We start from the raw sequence: 19758 nt of genomic DNA on the forward strand, positions 1-19758 counted from the left end.
CCAGTAGCCACCGCAGCAGGCGGTACAGCCTGCAGGACAGAGTATTCATTAGGGCCAAAGTCCAGCGGCTCCTACGTGAGGGAAGTCCTAGAGGCAGTAACAGCCCCTGAAGCTCAGGTGGTGGTCGTCAAGAAGGGGAAAAGTTCCGGATGGTGGTTGATTACAGCCAAAACCATTAACCGGTTCACGCACCTCGATGCGTACCCCCTCCCCAGAATTGCAGACATGGTCAACCAGATCGCCCAGTACCGCATATCTCCACTGTGGATCTGAAGTCTGCCTACCACCAACTCCAATCCGCCCGGAGGACCGCCACTACACGGCGTTCGAGGCGATGGCCGCCTCTCCATTTCCTCCGGGTCCCTTTGGCGTCACGAATGGAGTCTTGGTGTTCCATAGCAATGGCCGAATGGTGGACCAGTACGGGCTGCGGGCCACGTTTCCGTACTTGGGCAATGTCACCATCTGCGGCCATGACCAGCAGACCACAACGCCAACCTCCACCGGTTTCTCCAAACCGCCCAGAAACTCAATCTCACCTACAATAAGGAGAAATGCGTTTCCGCACACCAGACTAGCCATCCTCGGCTATGTCGGGAAAAACAGAGTCCTGGGCCCCGACCCGGACCGTATGCGGCCCCTCTTACACTCCCTTCCTATTGTCCAGGGCCCTCAAGGGGTGCCTGGGATTCTTTTCCTATATGCTCAGTGGGTCCCCAGTATGCGGACAAAGCCCGCCCACTATTAAGACCACACTCTTCCACGTCAGCTGATGCCCGCCAGGCCTCAACTGCATCAAGGAGGACATCGCCAAAGCCGCCATGCGGGCGGTGGATGAATCCGTCCCCTTCCAGGTGGAGAGCGATCTCAGAGGTTGCTCTCGCCGCACTCTGAATCAGGCAGGGAGACCAGTCGCCTCTCTCCCGAACCTCTCCGCTTCGGAACTTCGCCACTCGGCAGTCGAAAAAGAAGCAACCATGTGGAAGCCGTATGGCACTGGAGGCACTACCTCGCAGGTAGGAGGTTTACCCTCATCACCGACCAAGATCGGTTGCTTTCATATTCGACAACTCGCAAAGGGGCAAAAATAAAAAACGATAAAATCTTGCGGTGGAGGATCGAACTCTCCACCTACAATTATGATTATCGACCGGGAAGCTCAACGAGCCCCAGATGCCCTGTCCCGCGGTACGTGCGCCAGCGCACAAGACGACCGCCTGAAGGCTATCCACAATGACCTCTGCCACTGGGGTCACCCGGCTCGCCCACTACGTCAAAGCCCGAAACCTGCCTTTCTCCACCGAGGAGGTAAAAGCCAGCACCAGGGATTGCCCAATCTGTGCGGAGTGCAAACCGCACTTCTATTGACCAGACAAGGCCTACCTGGTAAAGGCTTCCCGGCCCTTTGAATGTCTGAGCATCGATTTCAAAGGGCCCCTCCCCTCGACCAATCGAAATGTGTACTTCCTCAACGTCATAGACGAATTCTGCCGCTTCCCCTTTGCCATCCCGTGCCCCGATATGACCTCCCACACAGTCATCAGAGCCCTGCACGTGTCTTCACTCTGTTCGGTTTCCCCAGCTACGTACACAGCGACAGGGGTTCGTCTTCATGAGCAACGAGCTGCGTCAGTCCCTGCTCGACAAGGGCATCGCCTCGAGCAGGACTACCAGCTATAATCCCAGGGGGAACGGGCAGGTGGAGAGGGAGAACGCGACGGTCTGGAAGACTGACCTACTGACCCTCTGGTCCAGGAATCTCCCGACCTCCCACTGGCAGGAGGTCCTCCCCAACACGCTCCATGCTATTAGGTCCCTCCTGTGCACTGCCACCAACCAGACCCCTCACGAGCGATTATTTGTTTTCCCTAGGGGCACTACCACGGGGGCTTCGCTCTCATCTTGGTTGAGGACACCGAGCCCGGTTCTCCCTCCGGAAGCACGTCCGGCACACAGAAAGACCCACTAATAGAGAGGGTACTACTGCTACACTCAAACTACACTACGTCTTATTGAATTCCCCGACGGCCGTCGGACAACCGTTCCCTCCGGGACCTGGTGCCTGCCAGGATCACCAACCACCGCCGAGGTACCCCTCACACTACACCCCCACCCAACCTCCCCACGCCCTGCCTATAGGTTCCCTGCCCACGCCCTGCGCCCCCACGCCTATAGGTTCCCTGCCCACGCCCTGTGCCCCCGCGCCTATAGGTTTCCTGCGCCCCCCCCTCGCCCGTCGCACCGGTCAGGAACGGAGCTCGGACCGAAATACCCCCAGAGTCCACCCTCATAGCCACACCGACCATCACCACCCAGCCACCTGAAAAGGCTGCAACCCCGGTGCTCCGCCGATCCCAAAGGACGACTCGGCCACCGGACCGGCTCAACCTGTAGACCCGTCATCCCCGCCGGACTTGATTTTTTTACAGGGGGTGAATGTGGTGAATGTACTTCATGTAATTCACACTGTATTGTATTGTGTCCCCGTGGGCTCTGTCTGCTAGTCATTGCGCGGCTCTGCCCACAGGGGGAGATGAGGAGCTTGTACAGGGCTCCACCCTTGGCTCCGCCATGGCTCCGGCTGTGTCCCCTCCCGCTACCGGAAGTATAAAGTGCTGCAGCCTTGCGAGCCTGCCCTCAGTTCTTCTGGTCGTAGGCAGGCTCAGTTGTAAGTCTATTAAAACCACAGTTTACTTCCAATCGTGTCTCGAGTGAATTGATGGTCACATCAACCCTCATACACACATTCACATACACCCTCATACATACACACATACTTACACATTCTCACACACACACTCAAACACACGCATTCTCAGACACACACACATGCGCGCACTCCCACACACACACTCAAACACAGACACATTCATAGACATTCACAAATGCTCACAACACACTCATTCAAACACACAAACTCAAGCAAGACAAGATGAACGCACTCACAGGCAAAGCAAGCGCTCTCACACACACAAACACAAACACACACTGATACCCACACTCACCATTCTCAGGGGTAAATATGCAGTGCACCACATCAAAACACTCCACTCCACTCCAGAGCCTCCTCACGCTCACAGGCGTAACCTGATTCTTGTTTTAACATAATTAGAAAGCACGAGTTGTTCTGTGGAATCACTACCCTTGGCTGCTCCGTAACATTCCCCTTTGCCCAGCCCTCACATTCTGACCAGGAGAATTGTGGAGCTTAAAACACATTTGCTCAGTAGGATGAAGACGTACCTATTTCCAGGGAAAGCGAGACTTGATCCGGGTGGGACCAAACGGGCAGTTTCCAGGAACACGTGGTTTGATGCACATTGATAATAAAGTTTAGCAGCGGGAAATACAGACTCGGTCCAGGCTGGATTCACGTTTCAAAATATCACATTTCTACTGCCTGACATCACAGTCACAACTTGACATCACAAAGCAACATCACTTAGTGCTCCTGCCATGTAAACCTCTCACTAAAAACACTTTACAATCATGTGCTTTTAGTGGAAAGCCGAATATAAACACACACGAGCAATAATCACAGCCTTGTGACTTTACACAAGGGGATTGAGCAGAGCGTGGGCTGTGTGTGAGCTGCTGTAAATCTCAGGAGATGATGAATGAGTGTGGAATTGATCCACACAGCGCCACAAACAATCTTCAGACAGGGGGAAACTACCCAGCGGGCAGACGTACCGGCCACCGAAAAAGTAGCGTGGATTGGCGTAACGCAACCGGTAGATGGCGCGAGATCCCCGGATCGGACTGGGCCCGTCTCGTCTTCAACACAATGTGAATCTCGCCCATTGTGGGCGGCCTCACTTTCTGGCAAATCGGCATCCCAGATTGAGACAGCTGGTCTCACTCTGATGGGCGTTCCCGAGATCTAACCAAGGCGCGCGATCTAACCCCCCTCACCTCGGAGATGTTGGGCGAGCGCCATTCAGTGCTGGGCCCCACAGACGGAGGGCCAGACGGAACGACACTCGTTGGGGTCTCCCAGGAGAACGGAGGCCCCCAGGTGCATGCCCACAGGCCAGGGCTGTACACTGGCACCTTGGCAGTTCCACCTGGGTGCCTGCCTGGCACTGCCAAGGTGCCCAGGTGGCACTTTCTGCCCGGCAGTGATTGGACCGGGGTGTGTGCTGTCTCGGTGGGGGACACCTTATAGTGAGTTGGGTGGGGGAGGGGTTCGGGGGTCACGTCAGGGACTCAAGAGGTTGGGATTTTTGAATGGTGTCCAGATCTCTCGCTGCATTGAGGAGTTCCGGCGAGTGGAGTTCCCAGTACCGATCAATGGACTGAAGGCAGCCTCGTCCGCGAGCTCCCATTGAGGCCCTCGATCCAGCCAGAAGGGTATCAGATAGCAGGGTGTTTCTGGAAGGTCTGTGTGCCGGGAAACACGCGGTTAATCCCCCGCTATGGGGCCAAGGTCCCCATCAGGGTAGATCGGGTCCTCAATGTCAGATCAAAGCTTGCAGGAGGGGGCAGGGGAAGGAGGCCAGTCAGGGAGCCCAGCCCTGGGTACCCCCAGCCCCAGGCAGCCCCACCCCCAGCCCCGGGCAGCCCACCCCCCAGCCCCGGGCAGCCCCACCCCCAGCCCCGGGGCAGCCCCACCCCCAGCCCCGGGCACCCCCAGCCCCGGGCACCCCCAGCCCCGGGCAGCCCCACCCCCAGCCCCGGGCAGCCCCACCCCCAGCCCCGGGCAGCACCACCCCCAGCCCCGGGCAGGCCCCACCACAGCCCCGGGCAGCCCCACCCCCAGCCACACGTGCAGCCCCACCCCCAGCCCTCGGGCAGCCCCACCACCCCAGCACCTGGGCAGCCCACCCCCAGCCCCGGCAGCCCCACCCCCAGCCCCGGGCCACCCCCCAGCCCCGGGCAGCCCCACCCCCCAGCCCGGGCAGCACCACCCCCAGCCCCACCCCCTTCTCCGGGCAGCCCCACCCCCAGCCCCACCCCCAGCCCCGGGCAGCCCCACCCCCAACCACACCCCTCCCCCCAGCCCCGGGCATCCCCACCCCCTTCTCCGGACACCCTAGCCCCACCCCCACCCCCAACCCCACCCCCACCCCAACCGCACTCCCAACCCCGGGCAGCCCCACCCCAGCCACGGGCAGCCCCACCCCCAGCCCCGGGCAGCCCCAGCCCCGGGCAGCCCCACCCCAGCCCCGGGCAGCCCCACCCCCAGCCCCAGTCCCACCCCCAGCCCCGGGCAGCCCCACCCCCAGGCAGCCCCCCCCCTTCTCCGGGCAGCCCCACCCCCAGCCCCGGGCAGCCCCACCCCCAACCACACCCCTTCCCCCAGCCCCGGGCATCCCCACCCCCTTCTCCGGGCACCTTAGCCCCACCCCCACCCCCAGCCCCATCCCCAGCCCCACCCCAACCGCACCCCACCCCCAACCCCGGGCAGCCCCACCCCAAGCCCCACCCCCAACCCCGGGCACCCCCACCCCCACCCCCAACTACACCCACACTCCCGGGCAGCCCCACCCCCAGCCCCGGGCAGCCCCACCCCCGGGCAGCCCCACCCCCTTCTCCGGGCACCCTAGCCCCACCCCCACCCCCAGCCCCAACCCCACCCCCACCCCCAACCGCACCCCCACCACAAGCCCCAACCCCCGGCCCCGGGCACCCCCAACCCCGGGCACCCCCAGCCCCACCCCCAGCCCGGGTACCCCCAGCCCATCCCCAGCCCCGGGCACCCCCAGCCCCAGCCCCGGGCAGCCCAGAGCCCCACCCCCAGCCCCGGGCACCCCCAGCCCCATCCCCAGCCCCGGGCACCCCCAGCCCCAGCCCCAGCCCCGGGCACCCCCAGCACCGGGCAGCCCCAGTCCCGGCAGCCCCAGTCCCGGCAGCCCCAGCCCCGGGCAGCCACAGCCCCGGGCACCCCCAGCCCCGGGCAGCCCCAGTCCCAGGAAGCCACAGCCCCGGGCACCCCCAGCCCCGGGCAGCCCCAGTCCCAGGAAGCCACAGTCCCGGGCACCCCCAGCACCGGGCAGCCACAGTCCCGGGCAGCCACAGTCCCAGGAAGCCACAGTCCCGGGCACCCCCAGCACCGGGCAGCCACAGTCCCGGGCAGCCACAGTCCCGGGCATCCCCAGCACCGGGCACCCCCAGTCCCGGCAGCCGCAGCCCCAGCCCCGGGCAGCCCCAGCCCCGGGCAGCCACAGCCCCGGGCACCCCCAGCCCCGGGCAGCCCCAGTCCCAGGAAGCCACAGTCCCGGGCACCCCCAGCCCCAGCCCTGGGCAGTCCAGCCCGGCCAGAGCTGAAAGTGCCATATGAGATCACAGGGTCACCTTCGCTTGTCACTGATACCTCATTTGATCAATAGCCCAGTGACATGGAGTGGGAAGCAATGGAAACGTGTGTGTGCAAGGAGCTGGGCAACAGCTGGTTACAGAATATAGATCCCCCAAGTTAGAAGTTAAAGCGCAGTAGCGCAGTGATTAGCACTGTTGCTTCACAGCTCCAGGGTCCCAGGTTCGATTCCCGGCTTGGGGCACTGTCTGTACGGAGTCTGCACGTTCTCCCCGTGTCTGCTTGGGTTTACTCCGGGAGCTCCGGTTTCCTCCCACAGCCCAAAGACGTGCTTGTTAGATGAATTGGACATTCTAAATTCTCCCTCTGTGTACCCGAACAGGCGCCGGAATGTGGTGACTAGAGGCTTTTCACAGTAACTTCATTGCCGTGTTAATGTAAGCCTACTTGTGACAATAAAGATTATTATTATTACTCAAGGCTGATGATATGAGAGAGCGTCAGGAGCAGTCGGGATTGATGTGTGTAACGCTGGGACTCACTCGTATGTTGATATTACTTACTGACGCCCTCTTTAATATTTGTGGATGTCACACGATGACTGATTTCAGGGTCCACAGTTTATTAAAATGATGATGTGGAGATGCCGGCGTTGGACTGGGGTGAGCACAGTAAGAAGTCTTACAACACCAGGTTAAAGTCCAACAGGTTTGATTCAAACACGAGCTTTCGGAGCACTGCTCCTTCCTCACCTGAGGAAGGAGCTGCGCTCCAAAAGCTCGTGTTTGAATCAAACCTGTTGGACTTTAACCTGGTGTTGTAAGACTTCTTACTGTATTAAAATAATGGCAGATCATTTAATCCCGTGGATTTTATAACTCTCCATGATCCAGGAACTGGAGTCTCATCCGAGTCCATGCCTGCTTCACAATGGTATTCCTGGGCCATCCTTTAATACGAGCACGAAGAAACAGCAGTGAATCCTGCAGACATGCAGCATAAGCGGGCAGCACGGCAGCACATTAGTTAGCACTGCTGCCTCACAGCTCCAGGGACCCAAGCTCAATTCTGGCCTCGGGTGACTGTCTGTGTGGAGTTTGCACCTTCTCCCCGTGTCCTCCGGAGAACAAGGCAAGGTCCATGGCAACAGCATAGAGACCACTGTCGTAACAAGCAAGTTTATGCGATTAGGAAGCCAAATCGCATTCCATAGCTCATACAAGAATACATTTTAAGTTAAAGTACAATGTTCCTCCGGGTGCTCCGGTTTCCTCCCACAGTCCAACGATGTGCGGGTTAGGTGGATTGGCCATGCTAAATTTCCCCTTAGTGGCCAAAAGGTTAGGAGGGGTTATTGGGTTACGGGGAATAGGATGGAGATGTGGGTTTAGGAAGGGTGCTCTTTCCAAGAGCTGGTGCAGAATGGATGGGCTGAATGGCCTCATTCTGCACTGTAAATTTGTAGAGATCTACCATGCGGATTTAGCGGCACTTTGCGATCACTAAAACTCAGTAGAAATTTGAGTGAAAACTTCTCAGGTGCAAATAAGAATCTGTTTTATTTCTCTCTATTGATTAGAATTGAGAATCATTTAAAGTCATATTCTCTAATAAGTCTAGCTAGCAAAGGACTCAAAAGAAGCAATCTTATAGACAATTCAACTTTTAAACAGTCACAGAAATGATTTTCTTGCCGACAGCAAACATCTTGCAAAACTTCAAAAGTTAAAGTCAGAAAATGAAATATGAAAGACAGGGAGACAGCGAGTAAGTTAGATCAAAGTATCGATGATTCATGAAGAAAAAAATGGCCGTACGATCTATCACGGTTATACTAAATCATATCAGGATTTAGCCATCTGTCTATACCCCAATGTAATTCTAATTGGTTTGGGTTAGAATCAAATAAGTTTGAATCAACGCTCAGCCGTCTGTCATTAATAGGCAACATTAACTTAAAATGTATTCTTGTATGGGTTATGGAATGTGATTCGGCTTCCTTATCGCATAAACTTGCTTGTTAGGACAATGGTCTCTATGCTGTTGCCATGGAGCTTGCCTTGTTCTTGGGTTACTGTATCTTGGAATTGTATTTGTTAGCTGCAGAGGAATTCTGCTGTTCTGTGTTCTGTTTGCAGCTATGTCCTGAAATGCTGAATGTGTGTTTTGAAATGACCTGAGGTTATGAGTGAGTTTTAAAATGGTATTTAATAGACTCGGGGCTTAATGCTAAATAGCAATCTTTCACCTATCACTTTTACCTATAGAAAATAGCTGGCTTCTGCAAACTTCTATGACTGAGAGTCACCTGGTTTGGCGACAGTCAGTAACACAGGATGCTGGGGGAGAGGGGTTACTGAGTGACAGTGTGAGGGAGCTGGATTAACATCAGTAGAGATACAGTCAGTAACACAGGGTGCTGGGGGAGAGGGGTTACTGAGTGACAGTGTGAGGGAGCTGGATTAACATCAGTAGAGATACAGTCAGTAACACAGGGTGTTGGGGGGAGAAGGGTTACTGAGTGACAGTGTGAGGGAGCCGGGGGAGAGGGGTTACTGAGTGACAGTGTGAGGGAGCTGGATTAACATCAGTAGAGATACAGTCAGTAACACAGGGTGCTAGGGGAGAGGGGTTACTGAGTGACAGTGTGAGGGAGCTGGATTAACATCAGTAGAGATACAGTCAGTAACACAGGGTGCTGGGGGAGAGGGGTTACTGAGTGACAGTGTGAGGGAGCTGGATTAACATCAGTAGAGATACAGTCAGTAACACAGGATGCTGGGGGAGAGGGGTTACTGAGTGACAGTGTGAGGGAGCTGGATTAACATCAGTAGAGATACAGTCAGTAACACAGGGTGTTGGGGGGAGAAGGGTTACTGAGTGACAGTGTGAGGGAGCCGGGGGAGAGGGGTTACTGAGTGACAGTGTGAGGGAGCTGGATTAACATCAGTAGAGATACAGTCAGTAACACAGGATGCTGGGGGGGAGAGGGGTTACTGAGTGACAGTGTGAGGGAGCTGGATTAACATCAATCGAGATACAGTCAGTAACACAGGATACAGGGAAAGATCCCACAAAAGGTTAATAGCAGGTGCAAAGAGCAGGATTATAAAATGCAGATTCTTTCTCACAAGCAGGCTTAGCAAACACACAGGATTCTGGTATTTAGCTAAAACAATGGCTCACACCTTCATAGGATGTAACTATTTTAGGAAGTTTCTGGAAAAGCATGGATGAGAGTTTCAATTGAATTAAGTGACGAATGTTTAAAACAGGCAGGTCTTTCAAGTCATAACCAAGTTAAATTTTAGCATACAGCTAAAAGCAAAGTTTCACACCTTAATTGAAATGAACTCTCTGAGTAAACAGCTGGAAAGGATCGATGATGCTCAGTCGAATTTGGTGTCAATTCTAAGTGTAAAATATTACTAACGTCAAGTCAATTAAAAGAAAATTGGAGACGACCTGTCTACAAGAAATACAATTTAAAGTCAAAATCCAAGGCAAAGTTATGAGCTGGGGACAATTGGAAAATTAAACGATTCGAAATCACAGAAATAAAAGTAACACCTATTGAAACCAAAGCATTTTTTAATCAGATCTGAGAGGTGACGTTATGCCCAAAATGAATAATTAGTTGTAGTAAAATGTTTACATCAAAGATACTTTTTAACAATCAAAGTGAAACAAGCTCATTTACAATAAAGTCGTTAAAACTTAATAACTTTTCGAAAGAGAATATAAACCGGAAGAAAGGGAACAGCCAGCAGAGCCAGAGCCAGCTCTCACAGCTCGGTACATGGGAAGGATAGGACACAGAAACCGAGTTCACCAGCGAATACATCTCAAGAAGACCAGATTTTAAAGAAGATTGATTGTCAAGGTGGGCCTGAAGGTCCCTTCAACCAACAGGAAGGATCCAGAAGCAAGATCTTTTTACCTTTCTGTTAAGAAAGTGTTTGCAGCTTTAAAAAAAATAAAAAAATTACAATAATAAAATAACTTAAAAGTTTTGGCCTGAAACAGTGGTTATTAGCCAACTTTACTTACTTAACAACGCAGGACCCAGGACATCGATGCTACTAAGGGGTAAGTAAGTAAAATTCTTCAGTGAAGGTATGGGTTATACCGGGGGATAACTTGAAAATATAGTTTGACCCGAGTAGCACCCACCGAAGCCTGCATCGGAGTCAGGGAGTGAGAATCACTGTTCACCATTTAGAATATCGACCCATTATGGTATAGGGGGAATTCTAAGAATAGTGGTGAGTTTTAACTTCAACAGGATGCTGGGGGAGAGGGGTTACTGAGTGACAGTGTGAGGGATCTGGATTAGCATCAGTAGAGATACAGCCAGTAACACAGGGTGCTGGGGGAGAGGGGTTACTGAGTGACAATGTGAGGGAGCTGGATTAACATCTGTAGAGATACAGTCAGTAACACAGGGTGCTGGGGGAAAGGGGTTACTGAGTGACAGTGTGAGGGAGCTGGATTAAAATCAGTATAGATACAGTCAGTGACACAGGGTGCGAGGGGAGAGGGGTTACTGAGTGACAGTGTGAGGGAGCTGGATTAACAACAATAGAGATACAGTCAGTAACACAGGGTGCTGGGGGAGAGGGGTTACTGAGTGACAGTGTGAGGGAGCTGGATTAACATCAATAGAGATACAGTCAGTAACACTGGGCACTGGGGGAGAGGGGTTACTGAGTGACAGTGTGAGGGAGCTGGATTAATAACAGTAGAGATACAGTAGGTAACACAGGGTGCTGGGGGAGAGGGGTTCCTGAGTGACAGTGTGAGGGAGCTGGATTAACATCAGTAGAGATACAGTCAGTAACACTGGGCGCTGGGGGAGAGGGGTTACTGAGTGACAGTGTGAGGGAGCTGGATTAACATCAGTAGAGATACAGTCAGTAACACTGGGTCCTGGGCGAGAGGGGTTACTGAGTGACAGTGTGAGGGAGCTGGAGGAGAGGGGTTTCTGAGTGACAGTGTGAGGAAGCTGGACTAACATCAGTAGAGATACAGTCAGTAACACAGGGTGCTGGGGGAGAGGGGTTACTGAGTGACAGTGTGAGGGAGCTGGATTTGCATCAGTAGAGATACAGTCAGTAACACAGGGTGCTGGGGGAGAGGGGTTACTGAGTGACAGTGTGAGGGAGCTGGATTTGCATCAGTAGAGATACAGTCAGTGACACAGGGTGCTGGGGAGAGGTTTTACTGAGTGACAGTGTGAGGGAGCTGGATTAACATCAGTAGAGATACAGTCAGTAACACAGGGTGCTGGGGGAGAGGGGTTACTGAGTGATAGTGTGAGGGAGCTGGATTAACATCAGTAGGGATACAGTCAGTAACACAGGGTGCTGGGGAGAGGGGTTACTGAGTGACAGTGTGAGGGAGCTGGGGGAGAGGGGTTACTGAGTGACAGTGTGAGGGAGCCGGATTAACATCAGTACAGATACAGTCGGTAACACAGGGTGCTAGGGGAGAGGGGTTACTGATTGACAGTTTGAGGGAGCTGGGGCGAGGGGTTACTGAGTGACAGTATGAGGGAGCTGGGGGAGAGGGGTTACTGAGTAACAGTGTGAGGGAGCTGGATTAACATCAGTGGAGATACAGTCAGGGTGCTGGGGGGAGAGGGTTTACTGAGTGACAGTGTGAGGCAGCTGGATTAACATCAGTAGAGATACAGTCAGTAACACAGGGTGCTGGGGGAGAGGGGTTACTGAGTGACAGTGTGAGGGAGCTGGATTAACATCAGTAGAGATACAGTCAGTAACACGGTGCTGGTGAGAGGGGTTACTGAGTGACAGTGTGAGGGAGCTGGATTAACATCAGTAGAGATACAGTCAGTAACACAGGGTGCTGGGGTAGAGGGGTTCCTGAGTTGGGGCAGCACGGTAGCACAGTTGTTTCACAGATCCAGGGTCCCAGGTTCGATTCCCGGCTTGGGTCACTGTCTGTGTGGAGTCTGCACGTGAAATGAAAATGAAATGAAAATCGCTTATTGCCACGAGTAGGCTTCAATGAAATTACTGCGAAAAACCCCTAGTCGCCACATTCCGGCGCCTGTTCGGGGAGGCTGGTGGGTTTCCTCCGGGTGCTCCGGTTTCCTCCCACAGCCCCAAGATGTGCAGGTTAGGTGGGTTGGCCAGGATACATTGCCCTCAGTGTTGGGTGGGGTGACTGGGTTATGGGGGTGTTGGCTTGGGTAAGGGGCTCTTTCCAAGAGCCGGTGCAGACTCGATGGGCCGAATGGCCTGTTTAGATGATAGAATTGATGGTGCAGAAGGAGGCCATTCCCCTGGGCTGTGCTGGGGCTGATTCCCCGCCCACGGCCCACCTTCTCAGTCCCCGCCCCCGGCCCCCGAACCCCGCCCTGCCCCGGGCCCACCTTCTCAGTCCCCGGCCCCCCGCCCTTCCCCCAGCCCCCGCCCCGGCCAGAGCCCCCCACCCTGCCCGGGGCCCACCTTCTCAGTCCCCGCCCCCAGCTCTGCCCCGGCCGCAGTCCCGCCCCCAGCCCCGCCCTCTCAGACTCCACCCCTGGCCACGTCCCCAGCCCTGGCCCCCGCCCCGCCCCCGGCCACAGCCCCCTGCCCTGCCCTGCCCCAGGCCCACCTTCTCAGTCCCCGCCCCCAGCTCTGCCCCGGCCGCAGTCCCGCCCCCAGCCCCGCCCTCTCAGACTCCGCCCCCGGCCACGTCCCCAGCCCTGGCCGCAGTCCCGCCCCCAACCCCGTGCCCTGCCCCAGCCCCGCCCCTAGCCCCGCCCCCTGCCCCAGTCCCGCCCCCAGCCCCGCCCTCAGACTCCGCCCCCGGCCCCCACCCCATGCCCTGCCCCAGCCACGCCCCTAGCCCTGCCTCCTGCCCCAGTCCAGCCCCCAGCCCCGCCCTCTCAGACTCCGCCCCCGGCCCCCACCCCCATGCCCTGCCCCAGCCACGCCCCTAGCCCTGCCTCCTGCCCCAGTCCAGCCCCCAGCCCCACCCTTTCAGACTCCACCCCCATCCCGGTCCCCAACCCCACCCCCATGCCCTGCCCCAGTCCCGCCCCCAGCCCCGCCCTCTCAGACTCCGCCCCCGGCCCCGTCCCCCACCCCGTGCCCTGCCCCAGCCCCGCCCCCACAGACTCCGCCCCTTGCCCCGACCCATCCCCTGCCCCAGCCCCGCCCATAGCCCTGGCCGCAGCCGGCCTCCTGCCCCAGTCCCGCCCCCTGACCCGCCCCCAGCCCCGTCCGCAGCCCCGCCCAAGCCTCGCCTCCTCCCCCTTCCTCCCCGCCCCCGTCCCGGCCGCAGCCCCGCCCCCTGCCCCAGCCCCGCCCCCGTCCCGGCCGCAGTCCCGCCCCCTGCCCCAGCCCCGCCCCCGTCCCGGCCGCAGCCCCGCCCCCTGCCCCAACCCCGCCCCCGTCCCGGCCGCAGCCCCGCCCCCTGCCCCAGCCCCGCCCACAGCCCCGGCCTCAGCCCCTCCTCCATCCCCCCTAGCCCCGCCCCCTCCCACCCTCCAACCCTCCATGGTCAGGGCAACTCAGCTTCCTTCCTCAGGGGGCGGGACCGGGACTGTGAGGGCCGATCCCAGGCTGGGGGCGGGGCCTGGGGAACAGGGGGCGGGGGTCGCGGTTCCGCGGGCGGGGCCTGGCGTTCGGGGGCGGGGCTGGGGATTGAGAGGGCCGATCCCGGGCTGGGGGCGGGGCCTGGGGAACTGGGGGCGGGGCCTGGCGTTCGGGGGCGGGGCTGGGGATTGAGAGGGCCGATCCCGGGCTGGGGGCGGGGGCCTGGGGAACTGGGGGCGGGGCCTGGCGTTCGGGGGCGGGGCTGGGGACTGAAGGCCGGGCCTGGGGCCTAGGGGCGGGACCGGGGACTGAGTGGGCCCATCCCGGGGCTGGGGGCGCGGCCGCGTGTTTCGGGGGCGGGGCGTGGGCCTCTGGGGCGGGGCCTGGGCCTCGGGGGCGAGTACGCCGGCTCGGGGGCAGGGCATTTGGCGCGGGGGCGGGGTCTGATGCTCTGGGGGCGGGGCCGCGTGCTCGGGGGCGGGGTCGGGGGTTACGGGGGCGGGGTCTGGGCTCGGGGGTGGGGTCGCTGGTTCCGGGGGCGGGGGCGAGCTAGCCTTCTCGCGTGCTGAATGGCGGGTTACGGGGGCGGAGCCGCTGGTGCTTGTGCTGGGGCTCTGGGGGCGGGGCCGCTGGTGAGGGGCGGGGCCTGGGGCTCTGGGGGCGGGGTCGCTGGTGCTTGTGCTGGGGCTCTGGGGGCGGGGCCGCTGGTGAGGGGCGGGGCCTAGGGCTCTGGGGGCGGGGTCGCTGGTGCTTGTTCTGGGGCTCTGGGGGCGGGGCCGCTGGTGAGGGGCGGGGCCTGGGGCTCTGGGGGCGGGGTTGCGTGCTCGGCGGCGGGGGCGGGGACGGAGTCGCCTGCTCCGGCGCGGTACCACGTGTCTGGCCCGGTCCTCGCCCTCTGATTGGTTCCGGATTTTACCCGCGAAAGCCGGCCCCACGTGACGGTTTTGGCGCCAAGCGGAGCGGGAGCGAGAATGGCGCTGGATCAGGATCCCGCTGCCCGGGAGGCGCAACGGCAATACCTGGACTTCCTGGATGATGAGGTATCGGAGATCAGACCCAGACCCGGACCCGGGGGGGGGGTGGTAGGGAAGAGAGAGAGAGGGGGTAGGTCACACAGAGAGAGAGAGGGGGGTAGGGCACAGAGAGAGAGAGGGGGGTAGGGCACAGAGAGAGAGAGGGGGGTAGGGCACAGAGAGAGAGAGGGGGGTAGGGCACAGAGAGAGAGAGGGGGTAGGGCACAGAGAGAGAGAGGGGGGTAGGGCACAGAGAGAGAGAGGGGGGTAGGGCACAGAGAGAGGGGGGTAGGGCACAGAGAGAGAGAGGGGGTAGGGCACAGAGAGAGAGAGAGGGGGGTAGGGCACAGAGGGCGGTAGGGCACAGAGAGAGGGGGGTAGGGCACAGAGAGAGAGGGGAGTAGGGCACAGAGAGGGGGGGTAGGGCACAGAGAGAGAGAGGGGGGTAGGGCACAGAGAGAGAGAGAGGGGGGTAGGGCACAGAGGGCGGTAGGGCACAGAGAGAGGGGGGTAGGGCACAGAGAGAGAGGGGAGTAGGGCACAGAGGGAGAGGGGGGTAGGGCACAGAGGGAGAGGGGGGTAGGGCACAGAGAGAGAGGGGGGTAGGGCACAGGGAGATAGGGTGTAGGGCACAGAGAGAGGGGGGAGGGCACAGAGAGAGGGGGAGGGCACAGAGAGGGGGAGGGCACAGAGAGAGGGGGTAGGGCACAGAGGGGGGTAGGGCACAGAGAGAGAGGGGGGGAGGGCACAGAGAGAGGGGGGGTAGGGCACAGTGAGGGGGGGTAGGGCACAGAGAGAGGGGGGTAGGGCACAGGGAGATAGGGTGTAGGGCACAGAGAGAGGGGGGAGGGCACAGAGAGAGGGGGAGGGCACAGAGAGAAGGGAGGGCACAGAGAGAGGGGGTAGGGCACAGAGGGGGGTAGGGCACAGAGAGAGAGGGGGGGAGGGCACAGAGAGAGGGTGTAGGGCACAGAGAGAGGGGGGAGGGCACAGAGAGAGGGGGAGGGCACAGAGAGAGGGGTAGGGCACAGAGAGAGAGGGGGTAGGGCACAGAGAGAGGGGGGTAGGGCACAGAGAGAGAGGGGGTAGGGCACAGAGAGAGAGGGGGTAGGGCACAGAGAGAGAGGGGGGTAGGGCACAGAGAGAGGGGGTAGGGCACAGAGAGAGGGGGGGTAGGGCACAGAGAGAGGGGGGTAGGGCACAGAGAGAGAGGGGGGTAGGGCACAGAGAGAGAGGGGGTAGGGCACAGAGAGAGAGGGCGGTAGGGTACAGCGAGAGAGAGGGGGGTAGGGTACAGCGAGAGAGAAGGGGGTAGGGTACAGCGAGAGAGGGGGGTAGGGTACAGCGAGAGAGAGGGGGTAGGGTACAGCGAGAGAGAGGGGGGTAGGGCACAGCGAGAGAGAGGGGGGTAGGGCACAGAGAGGGGGAGGGCACAGAGAGAGACAGAGGGGGTGGGGCACAGATAGAGGGGGATGGCACAGAGGGGGTAGGGCACAGAGCGAGAGGGGGTAGGGCACAGAGAGAGAGGGGGGGTAGGGCAGAGAGAGAGGGAGGGTAGGGCACAGAGAGAGAGGGGGGAGGACACAGGGAGAGAGGGGGGTAGGGCACAGGGAGAGGGGGGGTAGGGCACAGAGAGAGGGGGTAGGGCACAGAGAGAGAGGGGGAAGGGCACAGAGAGAGGGGGGTAGGCACAGAGAGAGAGGGGGGTAGGGCACAGGGGAGGTAGGGCACAGTGAAGGGAGGTAGGGCACAGTGGGGGGGAGGTAGGGCACGGAAAGGGGGGTCGGGCACAGAGAGGGGGGTCGAGCACATAGGTGGTGGGGGGGAGGGCAGAGAGAGGTGGGGGTGAGGGCAGAGAGAGAGGTGGTGGGGGGGAGGGAAGAGAGAGAGGTGGTGGGGGTAGGGCAGAGGGAGAGGTGGTGGGGGGGAGGGCAGAGAGAGAGGTGGGGGGGGTAGGGCAGAGAGGTGGTGGGGGGGAGGGCAGTGAGAGGTGGGGGGCGAAGGCAGAGAGAGGTGGGGGGGAGGGCAGAGAGAGGAGAGGGAGTGGTAGGGCAGAGAGAGACTCCTAAACGACCCTCTTATATGCATCTTCTCTACAGTTGTAGCTGTAAATTCCGTATACTTTACCACTGTCTTATGTTTATGTCTTTTTATTATGTGTCCTCATGTATTTATTGTATGTTCTAAGTTTTTCATCTGTGGAATGACTCTACGCAGGGAAGGTGTCTGTCTAGGGCTGAGCGGGAGGAAGGGGGTACTCAGTTTCACTGTACCTTGGTACACATGACCATTAAGCTAAACCTGTGTTGCTGCCCTCTGACCTTTTTCCTTTAACCCCCCCCCCCCCCCCCGTTGCTTAGTGACAGCAGGTGGTATTGGTGCAATTCTTCATCCCCTCCATTCATAACAACTCAAAAGTAAATGTTTGGGAGCTTCCATCACAGTCCTCGCTCGTGGGGGAATTTACCTAGTCAGTCCAACAGTGCCCTGTACCTGCTGAGAATTTCACCAGTTGCTCCAGTGAACCCTCTGAGTTCTGCACTGGTCCCAGGTTTGTGAAGTGTTCCCGTTGTAAACAAACAGATTGACGTTTTGATTGTTTTTAAATCCGCAGCAAGATCAGGGGATTTACCAGGGTAAGGTGAGGGACATGATCAGCGAGAACTTGTATCGACTGATTGTCAACATCAATGATCTGCGCAGGAAGAATGATAAAAGAGCAAACCAGTAAGTATCTTAAATAGTGACCGTTTCAGCACCTACTCCTCAGCGTTAGCTCACGTTATTAAAGACTCGGCAACTGCTACGGTTCAAGAAGGCAGCACCTACCGCCTTCTGAAGGGCAACGAAGGACGGGTATTAAATGCTGGCCCAGCCAGAGACGTCCACGTCCCGTAGATGAATCAAAAATAAATATTGTTGCCAGAGTATATTAAACCTACAAAACAGGAGGAGGGAGGCAGATAGACTGTCTGCTTCCTGGGTCTATCCAGCCACCTCAGTAAAATAATGACTCATCTTCTGAATCAACTCCACTTTCCTGTTCGAAGTTCCACATTGCCGTATCCATCTGGGCCTGGCAATACGCAACAAGGCAACCGCAGCTCTGTGAGGGGCAGAGTTCCGCAGATTCAGAACCCTCAAAGTGAAGACGTTTCTGCTTCAATTTCAAACAGCCTTTTGAATGTGGCTGTGTGATCCAAGCCTGCTTCTGGAGCAATGTTCTCCTGTTCGCACACCCAGAGCAGGCGATGCGGCCCATTGTCCAAATATTTGCTCTTTCTGAGAGTATCCAATTAAACCAACAAAAGCAATCCTCATATCTTCTTGGTTATTTCACTGGTTCTTTTAAATCTCTGTCCCTAGGTCACTGGAAACAGAGTAAATATGGGTGGGGGGGGTATCAAACACAAAGATAGCAGGAGGAGGCCATTCGACCTGTAGTAATAATCTTTATTAGTGTCACAAGTAGGCTTACATTAACACGGCAATGAAGTTTCTGTGAAAATGCCCTAGTCCCCATATTCCGGTGCCTATTCGGGGAGGCTCGTATGGGAATTGAACCCGCCCTGCTGGCCTTGTTCTGCATTACAAACCAGCTATATAGCCCATTGAGCTAAACCAGCCCCACGTCACCACCTAAAATCCCCTAGGCGCCACACTCCGGCACCTGTTCAGGTAAACAGAGGGAGAATTCAAAATGTCCAATTTACCTGTCAATTCATCTTTCGGGACTTGTGAGAGGAAACCGGAGGAAATCCACGCAAACACGGAGAGAACGTGCAGACTGTGCACAGACAGTGACTCAAGCCGGGAATCGAACCTGGGACCATGGCGCTGTGAAGCAACAGTGCTAACCACTGCTACTGTGCTGTTGAGCCTGCTCCGTTATTCGGTATAATCGTATCGGATCACCCAACTGCAGGCCTTTTCCCCTCATTATCCCCATATCCCTTTACATCATTGCTAGTTCGAAATCTGTCTGTTTTACTTTTAAACGTGCACCATGACTGAGCTTCGCAGCCTCTGGTAGAATATTCCAAAGATTCACAATTCTCCGCAAAGCATTCCCTCCGCTCAGTTCAAAGTGGCTTCCGCCTTTGCTTTGAAATTGTGTCCCCTGGTTCTGGACTCACCAACTCAGGGGGGGAAACAAAAGTATTTTCTAGTTTCAGTGAGATCGCCTCTCACTCTGTGGAACTCTCGAGAATGCAGGCCCACTATAGGGCAGTCCCACCATCCTGGGAACCAGTCTGGTGAACCTTCATTGCACTCCCTGTATGGCAATAATATCCTCCCTATGAACAGGAGATCAAATCAGCGCACAGTATGTCAGCCGTGATTGAATGGCGGAGCAGACTCGATGGGCCGAGTGGCCTGGTTCTGCTCCTATATCTTATGGTTGTAAAAACCCATCTGGTTCAATAATGGAAATCTGCCGTCCTTACCCGATCTGGCCTACATGTGACTACAGACCCACAGCATGCCAAGCCATCCCAATGTTAGGGATATGTAATAACTGGCCCAGCCTGCCACGCCCACATCCCGTGAACAAATTTTTAAAAAACTTGTGGAAGAGCAGAGGTCCTGTACGGCCCGATCCGTGTAACATCCCTGTCAGCGCAGTGTCCCCATTGGTGGAGCAGAACCCTAAGCACAGGTCGAAAGGGAAAATGCTGGAAAATCTCAGCAAGTCTGGCAGCTTTGACAAAGAGTCATCGGACTCGAAACGTTAGCTCTTTTCTCTCCCTACAGATGCTGCCAGACTTGCTGAGATTTTCCAGCATTTTCCCTTTTGTTTCAGAATCCAGCATCCGCAGTAATTTGCTTTTACCTAAGCACAGGTCACCTGGTGGCCTACAGTGAGGTGGAAGCGCGATGTTTATCTTCTTGTTTGAGAAATTCTCTTCTCTGGGGTTGGGGAGGGGGTTAACCTTTA

The 19758-nt window shown here is 57.4% G+C and overlaps 2 protein-coding genes across 2 annotated transcripts in view; one reads left to right on the top strand and one right to left on the bottom strand.

Annotated features, from left to right (window-relative positions):
* paqr8 (progestin and adipoQ receptor family member VIII) overlaps positions 1-3400 on the bottom strand; it is a 13097-nt gene extending 9697 nt beyond the window's left edge. The window contains exon 1 of the mRNA XM_038817548.1: positions 3244-3400. The gene's annotated coding sequence lies outside the window, so the exon portion shown is untranslated. The remainder of the gene's footprint in view (positions 1-3243) is intronic.
* Positions 3401-14669: 11269 nt separating this feature from the next.
* Positions 14670-19758, top strand: part of mcm3 (minichromosome maintenance complex component 3) — a 46984-nt gene continuing 41895 nt past the window's right edge. Inside the window, exons 1-2 of the mRNA XM_038817520.1 lie at positions 14670-14846; positions 17434-17546. Coding sequence (XP_038673448.1) covers positions 14778-14846; positions 17434-17546 — 182 coding nt within the window. The 5' untranslated portion in view covers positions 14670-14777. The remainder of the gene's footprint in view (positions 14847-17433; positions 17547-19758) is intronic.

This window comes from Scyliorhinus canicula, chromosome 1 (assembly GCF_902713615.1).
Source record: "Scyliorhinus canicula chromosome 1, sScyCan1.1, whole genome shotgun sequence".
Classification (NCBI taxonomy): Eukaryota; Metazoa; Chordata; class Chondrichthyes; order Carcharhiniformes; family Scyliorhinidae; genus Scyliorhinus; species Scyliorhinus canicula.